The sequence below is a fragment of the Mesoplodon mirus genome, assembly GCF_964341445.2.
Source record: "Mesoplodon mirus genome assembly, chromosome: 4".
NCBI classification, from domain to species: Eukaryota; Metazoa; Chordata; class Mammalia; order Artiodactyla; family Ziphiidae; genus Mesoplodon; species Mesoplodon mirus.
Window position 1 is genome coordinate 175717996 of NC_138979.1, and position 23176 is coordinate 175741171.

The following is a 23176-nucleotide window of genomic DNA, read 5'->3' on the forward strand; positions in this document are numbered from 1 at the left end:
CCATTAGAACTGCCTCTACCTAGGAAAATAGTCAATCAAAAAGCAAGACCGCATTCCTGGGGTATTGCCGAGATTAGTGCCACCAGCAAGGACGTGAAAGATGCAGGATTGGTGATTCCTACCACATCCCCATTGAACTCGCCTACCTGGCCTGTGAAGAAGATGGATGGCTCTTGAAGAATGACAGTGCCTTACTGTAAATTTAACCAGGTGGTGACTCCAATTACAGCTGCCGTACCAGTTGTGGTTTCATTGCTTAAGCAAATGAATACAAGCTCTGGTACCTGGAATGTAGCCATTGATCTGGCAAACGCCTTTTTCTCCAGCCCTGTCCATAAGGCCCACCAAAAAGAGTTCCTTTCAGCTAGCAAGGCCAGCAATGTACCCTCACTGTCCTACCTCAGGGGTTATCCGTTCTCCAGCCCTGTGTCATTGTTCAGTTCACAAAGCTCTTGATCGCCTTTCTTCTTCATAGATAATCACGCTGGTCCATTACATTGGTGACTTTATGCTGATTGGACCTGGTGAGCAAGAAGTAGCAACTACTCTAGACTTATTGGTAAGACGTGTGTGTCAGAGGATGGGAAATAATTCTGACTAAAATTCAGGGGCCTCTAGTGGATTTCTAGGAGTCCAGTGGTATAGGGCATCTCAAGATATCTCTTCCAAGGTGATGGATAAGTTGTTGCAGCTGGCGCCTCCTACTGAGGCACAATGCCCAGTGGGCCTCTGGATTTGAGAGGCAACATATTCCTCATTTGGGTGTCTTACTCCGACCCATTTATCAAGTGACCCGAAAACCTGCTGTTGAGTGGGGTCCAGAACAAGAGAAGGTTCTGCACCAGGTCCAGGCTGCTGTGCAAGCTGCTCTGCCATTTGGTTCATCTGATCCAGCAGATCAGAAGTGCTGGAAGTGGCAGACAGGGATGCTGTTTGAAGACTCTGGCAGCTCCCAGAGGTGAACTGAAGCACAGGCCCTTAGGATTTTGGAGCAAAACGCTGCCATCTTCTGAGGATAACGACTCCCCTTTTGAGAAAGAGCTCTTCGTCTGCTACTTGGCCTTAGCAAAGAGTGAACATTTAACTATGGGCCTCCAAGTTACATGCAACCTGAGATGCCCATTTATCTGATCCACCAAGCCGTAGAGTTGGGAGTGCACAGCAATGCTCCATCATCAAATGGAAGTGACATACACAAGACTGGGCTGAGCAGGCGCTGAAGGCACAAATATGTACGTGAAGAAGTGGCCTAAGTGCCCATGTCCCCGCTCCTGCCACACCGCCTTCTGTCTCCCAGCCGGCATCTATGGCCTCATGGGGAGTCCCCTACCTTAGCTGATAGAGGAAGAGGAGGCTCAGGCTTGGTTTACAGACAGTTTTGCATGATATGCAAAGGTGCAAGCAAATCTTCCTGGTGGGCAGAACTTTGAGCAGTGCACTTAGTTGATCATTTTGCTTGGAACACGCAATTTTATACTAATTAATGAGCTGTGGCCAACGGTTTGGCTGGATGGTCAGGGATTTGGAAGGAACATGATTGGAAAGCTGCTGACAAGGAAATCTGGTTGACAAAGATATTTGGGGACGAGGTATGTGGACAGACCTCTCTGAATGGTTAAAAATGTGAAGACATTTGTGTCCTATGTGCATGCTCACCAAAGGGTGACCTGAACAGAGGAGGATTTTAATAGTCAAATGGATAGGCTGATCTGTTTTGTGGATACCAATCTGCCTCTCTCCATTCACCCCTGTCATCACCCAGTGGGCTCATGAGCAAGGTGGCCATGGAGGCAGGGATGGAGCTTACACATGGACTCAGCAACATGGATTTCTACTCACCAAGGTTGACCTGGCTTCAGCCACCATTGAGTGCCCAATCTGCCAGCAGTGGAGACCAATACTGAGTGCCCAGTATGGCACCAATTCCCAGGGTGATCAGCCAGCTACTGGTGGCAGGTTGATTACAATGGATTGTTTACATTATAGAAGGGACAGGGTTTCACTCTAATTGGAAAAGACACTTACTATGGATATGGATTGCTTTTCCTGCATGCAATATTTCTGCCAAACTGCCAAAATTCCTTACGCACTGTCATGGTATTCCACACAGCACTGTTTCTGATCAAGGAACTCACTTCACAGCAAAACAAGTGCAGCAATGGACCATGCTCATGGAATTCACTGGTCTTACCATGTTCCCCACCATTCTGAAGCTGGCTTGACATCATGGTGGAATCATCTTTCGAAGACTCAGTTACAGTGCAAGCTAGGGCGGCAAGGTTCTCCAGAAGGCTAAAATGCTCTGAATCAACATCCAGTGTATGGTGCTGTTTCTCCCATAGCCAGGATTCACGGGTCCAGAAATCAAGGGGGAGACATGGGAGTGGTACCACTTACTACTACCCGTAGTGACCCAGTAGCAAAATGTTTGCTTTCTGTTTGCATGACTTCATGCTCTGCTAGCCTAAAGGTCTGAGTTCCAGGGGGAATAATGCTTCCTCCAAGACACGAAACAGTGATTCCACTGAACTGGAAATTAAGATTGCCACCCAGCCGCTTTGGGTTGCTCAGGCCTCTGAATCAACAGGCAAAAGGAGTTGCGACACTGGCTGGGGTGAATGATCCTTACTATCAAGGGAATTTGGACTACTATTCCACAATGGAAGTAAGGAAGACTATGTCTGGAGTAAGGAGATGCCTTAGAGGGTCTATGAGCATCACTAGAACCTGTGACGAAGGTCAACTGAAAACTACAACTCAATCTAGTCGGGACTATTAATGGCCCACATTCTTTGGGAATGAAGGTTTGGATCACCCCATGAGCTGAGGTACTTGTTGAAGGCAAAGGGAATACAAAGTAGGTAGTGGAAGAAGGTAGTTACAAAGACCAGCTATGACCCCGTAACCAGTTATAGAAATGGGGACTGTAACTGCCATGTGTATTTCCTCATTTTGATACGAATAAGTGTGTATATAAATTATATATTTGTTTCCTTTCCTCCCTTATTCCTTCATCATATTAGATAAGATGTGTTGACTTTATACCATGGTATTTAAGTATTTTAAATTTATACCATACTCTTTAAGTTATGGGATTTCAAGGAGAAGAGAGGATATCACTACACCACTCAAGGACCTTACGTCCTCTTCTGGGGAAGGGGTTAGTGGGTTGTTGGGATAGCTGTATCATGTTAGGTGGAATGACCACGTTATTGTCTTTATTTGGAGATCAAGTACAGTTTAAGGAGATGCAAATGGCTGCCAAGGTGACAGGGGCTGGGCTTGTAATGGTTAACTTCCAGTGTCACGTGACTGGGACACAGGCTGAGATTAAACATTATTTCTGGGTGTGTCTGTGAGGGTGTTTCTGGATGAGATTAGCATTTGAATCCCCTCCCCAATGTGGGTGGGCACCAGCCAATCCCTTGGGGGACTGAATAGAAAGAGAAGCAGAGGAAGGGAGGGTTCAGTCCCTTACTGCGTGCCTGCTCAACCTGGGACACTGGTCCTCTCCCCTTGGACTGGGATTTGCACCAGGGGCTCCTCTGGTTCGGAGGCCTTCGGACTTGGACTGGAATTGCACCACGGCTTCCCTGGGTCTCCAGCTTGCAGATGGTAGATCGTGGGACTTCTTAGCTGTCATAGTTGTGTAAGCTGATTCCTTATAATAAATCTCCTTTTATATATATGTGTGTATATATCCTATTGGTTCTGTTTGCCTGGAGAACCCTAATATAATCAGTCACTTTATTTTTAGCCATTCCAGGGAGTATATAGTGCTATCTCATTGTTGTTTGATTTGCATTTCCCTAAAGACTAAGGATGTTGATCATCTTTTTATGTGCTCATTTGCCACCCACAGATCTTCTTTGGTGAACTGTCTGTTCAAATCTTTTGCCCCTTTTAAAAAATGGAGAGTTTTTTTTTTCCTTGAGTTTTGAGAGTTCTTTATATATTCTGGATACCAGTCCTTTATCAGACATAATTTGTAATTTTACCCCAGTCTGTGCCTTGTCTTTCCATTCTCTTAACAGTTTCTTTCGAAGAGCAGAAGTATTTAATTTGAATGAAGTTCAATTTATCAATGTTTGCTTTTACAGATTGCACTTTTTGTCTCTCATCTAACAAATTTTTGTCTAATGCAAGGTCACAAAGATTTTCCTTCATGTTTTCTTCCAGAAATTTTATAATTTTAGGTTTTACATTTAGGTCTATGATCCATTTAAAATTTTTCTATAGAGTGAAGTATTTATTGAAGTTCATTTTTTTCCATATGATAGCCAATGGTTCCAGAATCATTTGTTGAAAAACTATCTTTCCTCCACCAAACTGACTCTGCACCTTTGCAAAAAAAAAAAAAAAAAAAAAAACCAGTTACCTATATCTGTGTGATTCTATTTCTGCGTTCTCTATTCTATTTCACTGATGATTTCTCTATTTTGATACAAACACCACAGTGTCTTAATTGTTGCAGCTTGTAAGTCTTCAAATCAACTTTGGTCTACTTTTTCAAAGGTGATTTGGCTATTCTATGCATTTAGACCCAGGTCCTATGCATTTAGACCCAGGGTATCAATTTCTACTAAAAAAAAAAAAAAAGCCTGCTGGGATTCTAATTGTGCTGAATGTATAGATCAATTTGGAGAGAAATAACATCTTAACTATACTGAGTAGTTCCGTCACACATGGCGCTTATTACTACTTAACTGAATAGTATTTGAGGGGTATCTTCGGCAAACCTCTGAACTTCACTTTCTCTCTGCAGCTTTCTCCTCTCCAACACTCTGCCCTGCAAACTCCAGCTTCCCCGGCTTTCCTGGACTGTCATTTCCATCTCAGCTCCACTTGTGTTTCCCCTCCCTGTACTGCAGCCTGGATACTCTCTCAAGGCAGTAAGCTGGGCAATCATAGGGCTCACCTCATTTATTTCCCGTCTCTCAGGGTTCACTGTGCTTCATTGCTTCATTGCATTGTTCAAAGTTTTCCATACTGTGGTTTCATATATTTTGCCCACTTAAAAAATTGTTTCAGGCAGGAAAGTAAATCCGGTCCCTGTTATTCCATCTTGGTAAGAAGTGGAAGTCTCAATTTTTAATTTTTAATGTCAAATCTGTTCTCAAAGTTATAAAATTCAAGTAAAAACAGGACAAAAACATAACTAGTAATTAGTACAATGTTTTATCACACTTCGTTTATTTGTTCATTAACTCATTTCATTCCAAGAACATTCATTGAATTCTGCATGGTAAGCACTGTACTGGCATCTAAGCACACAATGCTGAGGATCAAAGCCAGACAGGCCCCTGGCTCTCACAGAGCTTACAATCTAGTGGGACAGACAGACATTAATCAAATAATTACAAACAAAAATGTAACACTGCAATTGTGATAACTGCTATGAAGGAAAGGAACAAAAAAATGCTATGATAACCTACAAGAGGGTGATTTTATGATATTTGTTTCCATTGAGCCTATATCCATGATTTGAAAAATATCACTACTGTTTCTTTATGTTAAAGTCACGAAGAAATTCCATTATGTATACAGTGGGAAAAAAGTATCCATCAAATAAACATTAAGACGATATGCTAAGTACTTTGGAGCACACAAAAATTACGACACTATCTACGAAAATTAAGATCTAATTGGGCATATAAAATATAAAGAAATATAAAGGTTATATATCTATATCCTACAGGAATATAATTGGAAATTTACCACTTACACATCGTTTTAGTCTACCCCATTAAAAAAAGTATTTTTTCTATCAGCCCAATTGCAGAAGTTTGATCAGTTTCTTTGAGAAAACAATACACTTATTTTATTTTGTTAGGTCTTACCTAGATATCTCAGCTTGGGAATTCTTCTCTCCATCAACAGTGAAAGGAGATGCTCCAGTTAGTAATTCATACATTAGAACACCTAAACTCCACCAGTCAACTGCCTATAAAACAACAGTAATTTCATTTTCTAGAGTATTAACTAATTGTATTTTATATAAAAGAAAAATGAAATAAATCTATATATTTGACAATATTTTGACAAAAAGATTTTGTACACAGCTTCCTGTGCAAGGAGTATTAAATTAGCACATGCAAAAAAGACATTGAGAAGACAAATATTCAGGTATTCTCAGAACAGAATTTAAACATAGAGAAGTCAATCAAGTGTTTCTATTGCTAAAAGTGTTTCAATTATTTCCTAAACTAGTAATGATTTTACTTAGGTTAATTTAAAAAAGAAATTTTTTAAAATTAAAGTATGGTTGACTTTCAATGTTAAGTTAATTTCTGCTATACAGCAAAGTGATTCAGATATATATATATATATATATAATTTTTTTATATTCTTTTCCATTTGGTTTATCACAGGATATTAAATATAGTTCCCTGTGCTATACAGTAGGACCTTGTTGTTTATCCATTTTATATATAACAATTTGCATCTGCTAACCCCAAACTCCCAATCCATCCCTCCCTACCCCCCAAAAATTTTTTTAAATTTTAAATAAATTTTTAAAATTTTAAATAAGTAAAATCTTTGGACTTATGATAGGGGGAAAAACGTACCAACCAGCATTTTTTTTTTTTTTTTTGCGGTACGCAGGCCTCTCATTGTTGTGGCCTCTCCCGTTGTGGAGCACAGGCTCCGGATGCGCAGGATCAGCGGCCATGGATCATGGGCCCAGCTGCTCCATGGCATGTGGGATCTTCCCGGACCGGGGCATGAACCCGTGTCCCCTGCATCAGCAGGCGGACTCTCAACCACTGCACCACCAGGGAAGCCCCCAGTCAGCATTTTTATTAACTATTCAGCTCCAATAAATATGAAATTTCTTAAAGCCAAAGAACGAAGATGAAAAAAAATCCCATCAAAAGATGTTATTTTTTCATAACCACCTATATCAATTCCTCTTATGGAACCAATCACATAAATCTAGCAGTCTTCACTTTCTGGGAGGTATGGAAAGACTGAAAATAATATAAAATAAAATGTGATCTACGTTGGAAAACAATTTATAAAAGCAGTTACCTGAACTGAGAGCATAGCAAATTACACAGAATTTAAAGAATCTTGATATATTGAAAATTAGTTCCTTTACAATTAGGCAAATCAAGATTTCAATAGTTGTTGGATATATGAGCTTACACCAATGAGAAGTTAACTGGTGCTAAAATTTTGAACTCTCTGCTTCCAGATTTCAGAGCCAAGATTTCAGAGAGATGATGTAAAGTTTGTGAGCCTAGAGTTATTTTAAAGAAAATATGTAACAATAACATATAAACTAAATCAGTAATTCAATTCTTTTATTTATACAAGCAGCTTTACTGCCAGCGGAGTCAGGACCCTTAGAACGTTGGATTTGAACCATGCTCGTAAATTAATACAGATCTATAATCAGATTCCTAGTCATGGACTGAAACCAATACCACACAAATTTGAAGACCTCCTAAGGGCTCGTAAATGCATGATTAGTCATTAGCAAGGAGACCACTGATTCTCCACTGTTAAGATATTCCTACTGGGGACTTCCCTGGTGGTCCAGTGGTGAAGAATCCGCCTGCCAATGCAGGGGACACGGGTTCAATCCCTGGTCGGGGAACTAAGATCCCACATGCCACAGGGCAACTAAGCCCACGTGCCACAACTACTGAGCTCACGTGCTGCAAAATACAGAGCCCATGCGCTCCGGAGTGTGCACCACGAGAGAGGAAAAAACCCCCACACGCCACAACTAGAGAGAAGCCCGTGCGCCACAATGAAGAGCCCGCGCCACAACGAATGATCCCACATGCCTCAACGAATATCCCACATGCCACAACTAAGACCCGACGCAGCCAAAAAAAAAGATATTCCTATTGTATATGTGAGATTTTGAAAGGGGATGAGGAAGATGGGGAGATGAGGAGCAAAAAAATAGTCAGCATTTCTTATTTGGAGAACATTATTAATAAAGCAAAAGTGTTAAGAAAGAACTAAACAAATCTGTACCCTTTAATACAAGAAGAAACAATATGTGACCCAGATTTTATAACTACTTAGAAAGCCTCATCTACAATCTTCATTTTGCACATACAAAGGGAAGTGAGGAGGGAAAAAACTGAGTTTTTTAGAAGGCTTAGGAAAACAAACTTAGACTATCTTGAAAGCAGAATTGTTTTCTTTCTCCAAGGATTGTCACAATGGTTTTTTTCTGTTGAAGAGGTAATCAACAAAGTTTCCAATATCACTACAAAGTTAAAAGCAGAAATTGAGAATAAGAAAATATGAGAGACTCCCTTTTTAAGGATCTCTTACAAAGCAAATTATCGACTGAAGGTGAAATAGTTTCCATATGTTTTTCTAGCAAAAATCAATAATGCCAATAAGTAAAGTCCATAGTCGTTCAGCATGACTCCAATGGGGACAATGTGCACTGTTTATGCATTCATGACACCTCTGCATTGTACTGTGGCCCAGGTGTGTCCTAAAAGGCCAGGTCACATGCAACAGACAAAGGGTGATTTCTGTTTTAAACAGGGTTACAGTGGATGCTTTGCTCAAGACATGATACTTTTAACGGAAATAAAATAAAAATTATTATTTGAAGAATCAGTCGATTTTGAGATTTCCTTTAACAAGAGTATTATTCTATAAAACAAAATATTATCCTCATCAACAAAACCTGAAAAAAGGGAACTCTAGAATGCCCTAACCTTTCCATTATCCTTTTTCCTCCAAAACACTAGATATCATAATATGTTCGTGTATACAAAGCAAAGGAAAGGTAAAAAATGAAGATAACGCCAAAAAGTGGGCCTAAGTTATTAACTAGGATTCTTAATATACATTTTATAGAGATATATCAGGAAGTGTCAAAAATAGAACATACCTTGTCATGTCCTGAATCTCCCCCTCTGACAATATCTGGTGCCATGTATTCAATAGTTCCACAAAAGGAATATGCTCTTTCAGCCTTAAACAAACAATCAAACAAAGAAAAAGGGATTTGATTTTAAGCTCGTATGACAAGTGACAAGAAGAGAGAGTTAATACTAGGCGGCAGTGTTGAGATACACCACAGTAGCAAAGTAGTGGTAGAAGCTACTTGACAGACCTTCTTCTCACCAGGACAGACCTATATATACACACCTATATGGTATGAGGTAAACCGGTAAACTTTTTTTTTTTTTTTTGCGGTACACGGGCCTCTCACTGTTGTGGCCTCTCCTGTTGCGGAGCACAGGCTCCAGATGCGCAGGCTCAGCGGCCATGGCTCACGGGCCCAGCCACTCTGCGGCATGTGGGATCCTCCCGGACCAGGTCACGAACCCGTGTCCCCTGCATTGGCAGGCAGACTCTCAACCACTGCGCCACCAGGGAAGCCCTACGGGTAAACTTTTTAAGTCCTGAAACTCTACTATCATCCATCCGTCCGTCTGTCCAACCATCCATCCATCCATTAATGAATCCACTCATTCACTCTTCTTTTTTTCTGTGTGTGTATATGTTTCTATCACTGATTTCTTAAACTGTTCTTGTAAGTGCCAATAGTCCTGGTAGTATGAATGACTTTATTTCCAGATCGGCAAGATTGGGAAAACACTGGGAAACCTGAAGGAGAAAGGAAGATCAAATGCTAAGAAGGGAAACAGGGAACCCAAAGATGAAAAAGGATGGAAAGAATTTTTCCAATCTTACCATCATGTTTAAGTTTGGCACTGCCGATGGTGGGTTTAAGTGATGATGAGCAGAACTAGCTTTAAAAAAAAATACTGCCTCTTAAAGACAGTTGCTTCTCTTTTGTAGAACTTTAAAAAGGGCTAATTTAATATATCAGCCTTATGGGCCCCCCTGGTGGCGCAGTGGTTGAGAGTCCGCCTGCCGATGCAGGGGATACGGGTTCGTGCCCCGGTCTGGGAGGATCCCATATGCCGCGGAGCAGCTGGGCCCGTGAGCCATGGCCGCTGAGCCTGCGCATCCGGAGCCTGTGCTCCGCAACGGGAGAGGCCACAACAGTGAGAGGCCCGCGTACGGAAAAAAAAAAAAAAAAAAAAAAAAAAAAAAAATATATATATATATATATATATCAGCCTTAAAATTAATCTTACAAAATTAAGTAATTAGGCTTTCCTGGTGGCGCAGCGGTTGAGAGTCTGCCTGCCGATGCAGGGGACACGGGTTCGTGCCCCGGTCCGGGAAGATCCCACATGCCGCGGAGCGGCTGGGCCTGTGAGCCATGGCCGCTGAGCCTGCGCGTCCGGAGCCTGTGCTCCGCAACAGGAGAGGACACAACAGTGAGAGGCCCGCATACCAAAAAAAAAAAAAAAAAAAATTAAGTAATTAAAAAAATGACCAACTGTGTCATACCTCAATGTAATAAGGAGAAAAAAATATATGAATTGTTATGCAGATATATTAAACAGGGGAAAAATAATTCTTCTTTAACAATGTACATTCATATGGCTATATCTAAAATTTTAAAGGCACTTTGGTGCCATTAAAATATTTTACAAAACTATTTTAGAGGAAGCTTTTCAATTTACACTTTATTCTTCTTCTACCAGCAAGGTTTCAAGAAAAATAAGCATTCTTCTTATTTACCAGCTTTAAACATAAAGAACACTACCCTAGCAATGTTATAGAAGTGGTAGAAGTCCCTAGTTTTATTGGCTGAAAGTTCAGCCCAGAGATAATGAATGTAATGAATTTATTTAAACCCTGTGATAACAAATGTATTAAAAGTACTTAATTATGATATATACAGCCCAATAATTTTATATAAATAAATACATAATTTTATATAAAGAAAAATAAAATTAATATGGTTTATGACTCACTTCTTTCCTTTTATATACTATATATATGTTGAAAGATTACTATTCCCCCAGAAAGTAAAAGAAATAATCCAGTTATGCTTAGATCTGCAGAAAATTTTCTTTCTTGTTATCTGGAAGAATAATCTCATTGAACAGCTATGACAAACCATATATCAAATGTCATTATCTCTCTGCTTCATCACTTCAGTACCAAATGCTAATTTTGTATCAAACTATTGGAACGATTAAGGCTAAATAAAACTGATTTCATATAAATTTGTATATAAAAAGTAATGAATAATTTTAAACATTTTGTTAGACATGTTTAGATTGAAAAAAATATGTGAGTGCTTAGGAAGCATTCATTTCTTCACTGAATTATTTTAAAAAAATACTCCAAAATTACTTTTTAGTGGAATGGGGGGAGTGGGAGGGAGGCTCCAGAGGGAGGGGATGTATGTATACATATAGCTGATTCACTTTGTTCTACAGCAGAAACTAACATAAATTGTAAAGCAATTATACTCCAATAAAAAAAAAGTATATATATAAAAAACAAAACAAACAAAAAAGAATGTGTATGAAGTAAAGCCTGGTCACAGTTTGAAAAGCTAAAAAAAAAAATTCCCAAGCTTCATAAAACTAAATATGTAGTGTTTTTACTTAATACACTATTTATTATACAATAGCTCTTTATAGGATATTAAGCAAAAATCATTATATAGCTGACATAAAGAAACACAGAAAAATTGCTAAGTCATATTATTTATCATTTGATCTCATCTTTCTTTGTGAATTCTAGTCAACTGTTTTAGTTTAAATTAATTAATTTATTGAAGTATAGTTGATTCACAATGTTTCAGGTATACAGCAAAGTGATTTGGTTATACATATATACATATGTATATTCTTTTTTTAGGTTCTTTTCCATTATAATGGTTATTACAAGATATTGAATACAGATCCCTGTGCTATATAGTAGGTCCTTGTAGTTTATCTATTTTATGTACAGTAGTATGTATCTGTTAACCCCAACTTCCAAATTTATCCCTCCTCCCCCTTTCCCCTTTGGTAACCATAAGTTTCTTTTCTATGTCTGTGTCATTTGATCTCATCTTAAAAGATATCTTTAAAACATATCCTAAATCAGGTTTAGATATATTGAAAGAAAATAAAAATAATTCTCCAAAATGGTTTATGAGTAAAAAGATTACAAGTTTTGATTTATTGCTTCTCTAGATTTTTATTTATTTAGAAAACTAGACTTTTTAGTACATATAAATTTTCATTTCTATTTATAGGCATATCTGTGTTACAAGCCACTTTGGAATAATGCATATTTTCTTTTAAGTATGTGACAATGATTAAATTTTACAACTTGAAAGTCATGAAAATCTGTACTCTCTTCTTCAAAATACTAGATATTCATAAGTTTAGTGTAAAACCAGTAAGAAACATATGGATCTTATTGATTACTGTGGGAAAGATCTGATAGTCACCACCACTTTCCATGTCTCTTTTTTTTCTTTATCTGACAATGAGAACTATGCAACGATGTAGTTCAGTTCTCCATTGTCTTGACATACAGGAAGCTCAGAACTACATTAAGTCCTCAAAGATATTTCTTCTACCTTCTCTGTGTGATTTCTGGGCTTTTTTAAAATTCATTTTAGCTTCTCTGTTTTTTGGGGGGAGGAGGCAGGGACGTAGGTAGTGTCTACATTAATAAATAATTAAGAGATAATTATTTAATTTATAAAAATTCCAAGAGTCAGCAAAATTAAGCTTAAGTGTTGGGAAGTTCCAATCCCTGAGGAATAATAGTAAACAAAGACAAAGTATTTCTTAAGTCTCTCTGTTATTTTAAAACATTGCCATTTTAGCCTCTTGCAATTCTGTATCTGCTTCCTCTTCCTCTGCCCCAAATGGAAGTGTTACTCCTGCCGAATTCTAACTTTTAGTGTGTCAGTCTCAATTTCCTAAGAGTTTATCTTCTATTGTAAAAAAATAGCCCCAATTTTAACTTTTGAATTTGTGTTTATCTGCCTAGGAAGATGCATGTTATCTAGAGCAGCGGTCCCCAACCTTTTCTGCACCAGGGACTGATTTGGTGGAAGACAATTTTTCCATGGACCAAGGGAAGGGGGGGAATGGGGAGATGGTTCAGGCAGCAATGCAAGCAAAGGGGAGCGATGTGGAGCGGCAAATGAAGTTTTGCTCACTCGCCACTCACCTCCTGCCGTGTGGCCCAATTCCTAACAGGCAGTGGACAGGTACCTGTCAGCGGCCTGGGGGTTGGGGACCACTGATCTAGAATGTATGCAGAATGCCTTTCAAATAATTGTACCCAGAAGACAAACTGATGAAGTATGATAGGGGAAGGTCTGTGGTGGGGACAAAAACGATTTCAAGGTAATGTGTTATGAACTATGATATAAAAAGGCTAGGATAGCATAGCTAAACTCTATTGTGATTATTGTTTATTTATTAAAAATTAATATTTTTCTCAAGAAGACAGGCAATCAGCCAATTTTGCAGTTAAGTCCATACTGTTTTATAAGCAACATTACTTATTAAACACTACAGTGTTAAAAGATTGTGAAGGAGAATTTAATTGAATGTGAAAATAGTAAAAGCAGTGTGTGCACCATCCTGGCACATAATACGGAGTATTCTTTTTTTTTTTTTTTTTTTTTTTGCGGTATGCAGGCCTCCCACTGTTGTGGCCTCTCCCGTTGCGGAGCACAGGCTCTGGACACGCAGGCTCAGCGGCCATGGCTCACGGGCCCAGCCACTCCGCGGCACGTGGGATCTTCCCGGACCGGGGCATGAACCCGCGTCCCCTGCATTGGCAGGCGGACTCCCAACCACTGCGCCACCAGGGAAGCCCAATACGGAGTATTCTTGTGTTTAAGTATCAGCTGATCAAGGAGGCTTCACTGTGCCTTAGAGAGAAAGATCAGGTAACACTGGACAAAAAACTGGTTTACTTCTAAGGAAGAATCCAAATAGAAACTCAACTGCCAAACCCTCAGGCATTTCTCAATAAACACGAGATTAAATCATGTCTAGCTTTTATTTGCCAATGTTTTATCTTGATCTTACCTGCTTATGATATATAGATAAATTTGTGAGTTAAATGTAAAATTACCAAAGAAATTTTTATTCCCCCATTCTGTATTTTTTCCCATCTCAATTTTGACAAATCTCAAAACAAATATCCAAATGTTGGATTTTTAAGAAGAAATATTGCATTGCTAATCATCCAAGTCTATGCTCCCAAGACAGAAAGGGGAATCCCTAGGTGCCAGCCACAAAGAGGATGCTGAAAAACAGAGGTATCCACAGGACCTGGGCCGCGGCAGCACAAAGGAAAGGAAGGGAAGTTGTTTCAGATCCTAGCAATCCAGAAGCTTGAATTTCAATACTTTTATAAGGACAGAAGATGAGGCCCTCGGCTCTAAAGAGGTGGACTGGAATTACTACTCTTGTGTAAACCTTGGAATCTAAGAAAGCTGAACCCTCAGTGAAAGCAAAGTCTAGAAAAAATAAATTCACCCAGTAGCCCAGATTTATTTCTGTCTGAGCCCTAGATTTAAAAACAAATAAATAAATGTTCCTCTTGTGGAATCGAATCCCTAGGCTTGTGGCTCTTGTAGATTTGGGACCTAAATTTACTCCTTCCTCCATAGTATGGGAAAGTGAGAAAATCTGGTCCAACATGGTGACAACTCTGGAACATATGACAGAACCAGAGGAATTCCCACTACTTAGCTGCCTCAGGATTCACAAAGATAAAGCACTGGAGTCTCAAAATTACAAATTAGTGAACTATACAGTGCAAAAAAAAACCCAGAAGAATTACTTGAAATACTAGAAGAGCAATCTAGAAAAGGCCTAGTATGTTGTAAAAGATGAAAGACATAAAGAAAGGAAAATATCCATAAAACAATATAGCAGCATAGAAAAGACCAGAAAGATATGAAAAAGAATACAATAGAACTGTATAAATGAAAAAATACAATAAAAATAGGCAGACTAAACAGATTAGACACAACTAAAGAGAATCTGTGAAGTATAGGACATATTTGAGAAAATTATCCTGAATGCTGCAGAGTCCCAAGCAGACTAAATAAAAATATATCCATGGGTAGCAAATTTCTATTTTTTAACTTGAATGGTGGTGATAAGAGTGTTTGCTTTATAGTAATAACTCACTAAGCCATACTTTCATTTTGTTTTTGTGTTTTGTTTTACAATAAAAAGATACCAAAGACAAAAACCTAGTCCATTCCTAGGTATGTTCATATCCAGCTAAATTATCACTGAATATGCAAGGCAAAATAAAGGCATTTTAAGACAAAGATAGAGTTTACTATTCATTGATCCTTGTTTAAAAAGACATCTAAAGGATGCACTTCAGAAATAAACTGAACTCACAAGAAAAGAGTAAGATGTAAAAAGCAGTAGTGAGCAGAGAAAACAGGTAAACATGTGAGAAAATCTAAACAAGTTTTGAATTTATAAAATGAAAATAATAATTACACAGTAATCAATCTGGGAAATATAACACAAGATGGGACTAAAATAATAAGTAACAATAACATATAAAACGAGATGGATAACTGAAGCTAAAACATTCTACTGGATTCTTGTAGTGGTCATGACAATCATAGACATAATTGTTAATTTTAGACTCTGTTAAGTCAGTATACAGGCATACCTCGTTTTACTGTGCTTTGCTTTATTGTGTGTTTATCTGTGTTTCACAGATATTGTGCTTTTTACAAGTTGAAGATTGTGGCAACCCTGTGACGAGCAAGTCTATTGGCACCATTTTTTCCAACAGCATTTGCTCACTTCTTGTCTCTGTGTTATAGTTCGGTAATTCTTGCAATATTTCCAACTTTTTCATTATTATTATATTTGTTGTGCTAACCTGTGATCAGTAATCGTTGATGTTACTACTGTAATTGTTTTGGGGTGCCATGAACTGGGCCCATATATAAGACAGCAAACTTAAATCGATAAATGTTGTATGTGATCTGAGACCAACTGGCTGTTCCCCCATCTCTCTCCCTTTCCTCGGGCTCCCCTATTCCCTGAGACAAAACAATATTGAAATTAGGCCAATTAATAACCCTACAATGACCCTTAAGTGTTCAAGTGAAAGGAAGAGTCACACTCTCACTTTAAATCAAAAACTAAAAATGACTAAGCTTAGAGAGAAAGGCATGTCAAAAGCCAAGAAGGCCAAAAGGTAGGTCTCTTGCACCAAACAGTTAGCCAAATTGTGAATGCAAAGGAAAAGTTCTTGAAGGAAATTAAAAGTGCTGCTCCAGTGAACACATGAGTGATAAGAAAGCAAGATAGCCTTACTGCTGATATGGAGAAAGTTTTAGTAGTCTGGATATATCAAACCAGCTACAACATTCTCTCAAGTCAAAGCCTAATCCAGAGCAAGGCCCTAACTCTCTTCAATTCTATGAAGTCCTGAGAGAGACGAGGAAGCTGCAAAAGTGAAGCTAGCAAAGGTTGGCTCAGGAGGTTTAAGGAAAGAAGCTGTCTCCATAACATAAAAGTGCAAGGTGAAGCAGCAAGTGCTGACATAAAAGTTGCAGCAAGGTATCCAGAAGATCTAGCTAAGATAATTAATGAAGGTGGCTACACTAAACAACAGATTTTCAAGGTAGATAAAACAGCCTTCTATTGGAAGAAGATGCCACCTAGGACTTTCCTAGCTGGAGAGAAGTCAGTGCCTGGCATCAAAGCTTCAAAGGATAGACTGACTCTCTTGTTAGGGGCTAATGCATTTGGTGACTTTAAGTTGAAGCCAGTGCTCATTTACCATTCTGAAAATCCTAGGACCATTAAGTATTATGCTAAATCTACTCTGCCTGTGCTCTTTAAATGAAACAACAAAGCCTAGATGACAGCACATCTGTTTATAACATGGTTTATAGAGTATTTTAAGCCTACTGTTTTAAGATCTACTGCTCGGGGCTTCCCTGGTGGCACAGTGGTTGAGAGTCCGCCTGTCGATGCAGGGGACACGGGTTCATGCCCCGGTCTGGGAAGATCCCACATGCCGGGGAGCGGCTGGGCCCGTGAGCCATGGCCGCTGGGCCTGCGCGTCCGGAGCCTGTGCTCCGCAACGGGAGAGGCCACGGCAGTGAGAGGCCCATGTATCGCCAAACAAAAACAAAAACAAAGATCTACTGCTCAGAAAATAAGATTCCTTTCACAATATTACTGCTCATTGACCATGCACCTTGTCACCCAACAGCTCTGATGGAGATGTACAATAAGATTAATGTCATTTTCATGCCTGCTAACACAGCATACATTCTGCAGCCCATGGATCAAGGAGTAATTTCAACTTTCAAGTCTTATTATTTAAGAAATACATTTAAGGCTATAGGTGCCACAGACAAGTGATTCCTTTGATGGATCTGGGCAAAGTAAACTGAAACTTTTCTGGAAAGGATCCACCATTCTAGATGCCACTGAGAACATCTGTGATTCATGGGAAGTGGTTAAAATACCAACATTAACAGGAGTTTGAAAAAAGTTGATTCCAACTCTCCTGGGGGGACTTTGAGGGGTTCAAGACTTCAGTGGAGGAAGTATCTGCAGATATGGTAGAAAATGCAAAAGAATTGGAATTAGAAGTGGAGCCTGAAGATGTGACTGAATTGCTGCAATTTTATGATAATATTTTAACAGACGGTGAGCTGCTTCTTAGGGATGAGCAAAGAAAGTGGTTTCTTGAGATGAAATCTACTCTTGGTGAAGATGTGAATATTGTTGAAATGACAATAAAGGATTTAGAATGTTACATAAATTTAGTTTATCAAGCAGTGTCAGGATTTAAGAGGTTTCCAGTTTTGAAAGTTCTATTCTGGGTAAAATGCTACCAGACAGCATTGCATGCTACAGAGAAATCATTTGTAAAAGGAAGAGTCAACTGATGCGACAAACTCCATTGTTGTCTTATTTTAAGAAATGGCCACAGTGAGCCCAACCTTCAGCAACCACCACCCTGATCAGTCAGCAGCCACCAACATGGAGGCAAGATCCTCCACCAGCTAAAAGATTATGATTCACTGAAGGCTCAGGTGGTGGTTGGCATTTTTAGCAATAAAGTATTTTTAAATTAAGGTATGCACATTTTTAAAGACATAATGCTATTTATAGCATACTTAATAGACTGCAGTTTAGCATAGACATAACCTTTATATGCACTGGGAAACCAAAAAGCTCATGTGACTTGCTTTACTGTGGTGGTGAAACTGAACCCACAATAACTCCAAGGTATGCCTGCATAAGTTAAAAATTTCAGGGTAATAACCACTCAAAGAACAGATATAGAATATATATAACTTCTAGACAACTGGGAAAATGAAATAAAGAAATCTTAATCATTTAAATAGAAGAGAGGAAAGAAGGGGAAAAAAGCAAAGAGAAATTATGATAAAGAGAAACACACAGCAAGATAAGAGAAATAAATAAAAATATATCAGCAGTCATAATATACAGATTTAACTCACCAGTTAAAAGATAGAAACACTCTGGATCAAAAACAAAATCCAGTTATATGTTATTTACAAAAGGCACACCAAAAACATAATGACAAAGAAATATTGAAAGTAAAGAGATAGAAAAAGATATATCAGACCAGCATTAACCAACAGAAAGCTGGAATATCTTTATTAATAGCAGGGAAATGAACTTTAAGGCCAAAAATTATTAAAATTAGGCAGGGTCACTACATAATAATAAAAGGAACATTTCACTAGAAAATGACACTATTCCAAGACTAACACAATCAAAAATTTTTGAAGAGCCTTAAACCACATAAAGCAAAAATGGTGAGATTTCCAAGAAGAAACGGACAAATCTGCAATCATAGTGGGCGCTTTAACATACCTCTTTTATAACTGACTGATCAAGCAGGAAAATAATTGGTGAAGCTATGGAAGATATGCATGATGTTCATGAAAATATATAAAATTTGATATCTAACAGAGAATGACTATACAGTCTTTTCAAGTATTCATGGCACATTTACAAAAGTTAACCAAATAATAAGTCACAAAGCAAATCTCAAAAACCACAGAAATAAAACCATGTATGTTTTCTTGTCCAAACAGAAAGCAATAAAACTAAAACTCATTTACAAAAAGGTAGCTCAAAAATCCTATATACATGAAAACTTAAGAATCTATTTTTAAATAATTCATGGCCCAAGGTAAAAAACCACAATAAATAACAGTAAAAATGCTATATATTATAACTTGCGAGATACATCTAAAGCTGTTCTTAGAAATTCAGTTTTATTAAAAAAAGAATGATTAAATATTAGTGAGCTGGATGTCCAACTCAAAAGTTTAATAAAAGAATACAAAAGAAACTAACAGAAAGTAAAAGGAATGAAGTAATAAAGGAAGATCATCAAAGAAACAGAAAAATTGAGAGGCTTGATAAAAGCTGTTTCTGGAAAAAGACTAATAAAATGGAGAAATCTCAAGAAAAGAGGAAGAAAGTTACAAATCAGTAATATTAGTCATTTAAAAGGAAACATTACTACAGTTACAATACAGATTAAAAAGTAAAGCACTTCTATGAATAATATTATGCCAAATAAGTTAAAAACAAAACTATAACATTTTCTATAAAAACATAACTTACCAACATTGACTCAAGAAAAAATTGAAAACCTGATATAACTATAAATAGTTTTTAAAAATTAAATCAGTATTTGAAAAGCCACTCATATGCACCTAGAAGGGAAAAAAAAGAAAAAAATACACGCTGATAGCTAGAAGTGCATTCAGAGGAAACCTTCAGAGGAACTGTCTATCTTATATAAACTATTCCAAATTACTTTCATGATGTTAGTATAATCATGATGCCAAAATCAGACAAATACAATATTAGAAAGGAAAATTACAGGTCAACTTAGACAATAAAATCTTAAATAAAATATTAGCAAACAAAATCCAGAAATATATTAAAAATATATGTCACAGAAAGTAAAGTTTATTCCAATAATTGAAAGATGGCTTAACATTGAAAAAGAAAAAAACTATTAATGTAACTCACACCACTAGGTGATTAAAGAAAAAAACCATAAGAATTTCCTTATATCAGTATACTAAGAATATAATTTATCTATCAAAAACCTAGAGCAGATACCATACTAAATGGCTAAAACCTAAAACACATGGCCTTAAAGTAAAAAGCAAGGATATATACATATAAAACTTAGTAGACAGAGCAACAAAACTAAACCAAACCACACATCCCCAAACACACACAAAATAAAAAGTATGAGAATCAAAAAGATACAAGGCCATCATTACTTACAAATAGTAGTTCTGATTTTTCTTTTAATATAGTCATCTACATAAAAAATCCAAGTGAATCTTCAAATTAGTGGAACTAATATGAATTCACCAATATTGCTATGTACAAGATCAACAACATTCCTATGCTTTGCCAAGAAAAAAAGATATTCTAATTTTTGTCAATAGGAACAGGAATAGGAAAATAAGTTAATAGAAATAAATCTAATAATATATGTATAAATCATTACAAAAATTAGAAAACATTATTGAAAGACATAAAAGACAAGGAAATAAATGGGAAAATATGAATATTTATGCAAATTTGTGTTGTTAGATTCAATATCCAAAGATCACAGTTTTCTCCAAATTAATTTATAAATTCAGTACACACTAAGGAACAAAAGACCAAGAATAGCAAAGACAGTGAAGAGGCAGGAGGAAGGTCAGGGGAAATAAGGAGAGAATGACAGGATAAGAGTGAAGAGGGGAGGGCTTCCCTGGTGGCGCAGTGGTTGAGAGTCCGCCTGCCGATGCAGGGGACACAGGTTTGTGCCCCGGTCCGGGACGATCCCGCATGCCACGGAGCGGCTGGGCCCGTGAGCCATAGCGGCTGGGCCCGTGAGCCATGGCCGCTGAGCCTGCGCGTCCAGAGCCTGTACTCTGCAATGCGAGAGGCCACAACAGTGAGAGGCCTGCGTACCCCAAAAAGATTGAAGAGGAGAAAGATCTCACCTTTCCAGATTAAAGACATACCGTAAAGCTATGGCCCTTCAGATTTTTCAATTTTGACTCAGGGAGAGGCAAGCAGACAAATGGAATTGAATGAAGAGCCTAGAAATAGACTCACAAGCATGCACAGGAATTTGGCATATGACAAAGTTGCTTTTCAAATCACTAGGGAAGGGATTAACTGACTATTCAATGAATAGTTCAGTCAACTGGGTTATCTATATAAAAAGAGAAAAAAATAAGATCCCCACACATATAGATAAATTAATTCCTAATAAATTAAAGATTTCAATATGCTAATTTCGAAAAGAAAACAAAAGAGAATATCTTAGTTCATTGAGACAGGAATGGATTTCATTTTAAAAGATTCAAAGAAATCAACAATTTAACTTTACACCTCAAGGAACTAGAAAAAGAATAAACTAAACCAGAAGTTAGCAGAAGGAAAGAAATGATAAAGATTGAAGCAAAAATAAATGAAACAGAAAACAGAACAGAAAAAAATTAGCAAAACTTAGATTTTTCAAAAGATAAACAAAACTGACAAACTCTTGGCTAGATTAAGAAAAAGAGAGAGAAGATTCAACTAAAATCAGAAATTAAAGAGAAGACCTTACAAGAAACTAAATTATACACCAACAAATTGAATAATTTCTAATGGATAAATTCCTAGAAACATACAATCTACCAGGACTGAATCATGAATAGAAAATTTGAACAGACTCATAATCAGTAAGGACACTGAATTAGTAATCAAAAATCTCCCAACAAAGAAAAGGCCAGGACCAGATGGCTTACTGGACGTTCTTAAAAAACATTTAAAGAAGTAGTAGGACCATTCCTCCACAAACTTCCCCTAAAAAACTGAAGAGAACACTTCCAAACTAATTTTATGAGACCAACATTACCCTGATACCAAAGCCAAGGAAAGATACTACAAGAAAAGAAAATTACAGCCCAATATTCTTGATGAAAACTGATGTAAAAGTTCTCAGCAAAATGCTAGCAAACTGGGGGCGGGCTCCAGCGCGGGAGTCCATGTGGGCGCCGGCGCCGTGGGGAGCAGCATGGGGTGGCCATGGCGGAGCTGTAGCAGCTCCGGGTGTAGGAGGCGGTGGACTCTAAGGTGAAGAGTCTGGAGAGAGAACATCCAGAAGATTCAGGGCCTCATGTTCCGGTGCAGTGCCGGCTGTTGTGAGGACAGCCAGGTGTCCATGCAGCAAGTGCACCAGTGCATTGAGCACTGCCATGCACCTCTGGCTCAAGCCCAGGCCCTGGTGACCAGCAAGTTGGAGAAGTTCCAGAACTGCCTGGCCGGGTGCACTATGCATTGCAATGACAAAGCCAAAGATTCAATAGATGCGGGGAGTAAAGAGCTTCAGGTGAAGCGGCAGCTGGAGAGTTGCGTGGCCACGTGTGTGGATGACCACATGAACCTCATCCCAACCATGACCAAGTAGATGAAGGAGTCTCTCTCATCCACTGGGAAAGAGATGTCTGCTATTGGCCATTGGGGCTGAAGGCAGGAATCTATTTAAAAAGAGGAATGGGGATTTGGGTTTTCTAAGGAAAGTTTATGAATGAGGAAATTAAGGATGTCAGCAAGTTTAAGGCCTATGTCACTTGCCTCTGGACACTGGTTCCTTTGTGTTTGAATCCTAGAAAATGAAAAAAACCTGGTGCTAAAATTTGGGTCAGAGATAGCACAGGAGAGTTTTTGTGAGCCTGAATTTCACGTGGCCAGGGCTTATCCTGGCAACAGGGAGTCTCCCTTGTACCAAACCAGAGCCCTCCAAGGTACCAGATTCTCTCGGTACACAGATACCAACAGGCTGGCAGGTTCATCTGACCTGCTTATGAGCTGGTGGAGTGGGAGGAGAGGTGTTTCTATTTGTTGCCAACCTCCTGTTTGCCAGAAGGATCACTACAACATGTTCCATAAACTGGAAATAAAATCCAGGAGGTCACTAACTTAGAAGGGGAAAGGGGGCTTCTGGGGATTTGTTTTTTTTTTTGGTTTTGGTTTTGTTTTTTTGCGGTACGCGGGCCTCTCACTGTTGTGGCCTCTCCCGTTGCGGAGCACAGGCTCTGGATGTGCAGGCTCAGCGGCCATGGCTCACGGGCCCAGCCGCTCCACGGCATGTGGGATCTTCCCAGACCGGGGCACGAACCCGTGTCCCCTACATCGGCAGGCAGACTCTCAACCACTGCGCCACCAGGGAAGCCCGGTTTTGTTTTATATACAAGGGCATGAAGTTACTTTAAAGATGTAGAGTTGGGAGAGGTAGTTTGGATAAA

General features: G+C 38.5%; 2 protein-coding genes across 3 annotated transcripts in view; one reads left to right on the top strand and one right to left on the bottom strand.

Moving 5' to 3' along the window:
* Nucleotides 1-23176, bottom strand: part of RPS6KA5 (ribosomal protein S6 kinase A5) — a 189266-nt gene that overhangs the window by 36341 nt on the left and 129749 nt on the right. For both annotated transcript variants that reach the window (XM_082617202.1, XM_082617201.1), the window contains 2 exons: nucleotides 8873-8956; nucleotides 5841-5944 (listed from right to left, as the gene is read on the bottom strand). In XM_082617202.1, the coding sequence (XP_082473328.1) occupies nucleotides 5841-5944; nucleotides 8873-8956 (188 nt within the window). The remainder of the gene's footprint in view (nucleotides 1-5840; nucleotides 5945-8872; nucleotides 8957-23176) is intronic.
* On the top strand, nucleotides 21936-23098 carry LOC309802030 (protein FAM136A-like). The gene has a single exon (XM_082617203.1). It carries the CDS (start codon nucleotides 22048-22050, stop codon nucleotides 22336-22338), a length of 291 nt encoding a protein of 96 aa, XP_082473329.1. The 5' UTR covers nucleotides 21936-22047; the 3' UTR covers nucleotides 22339-23098.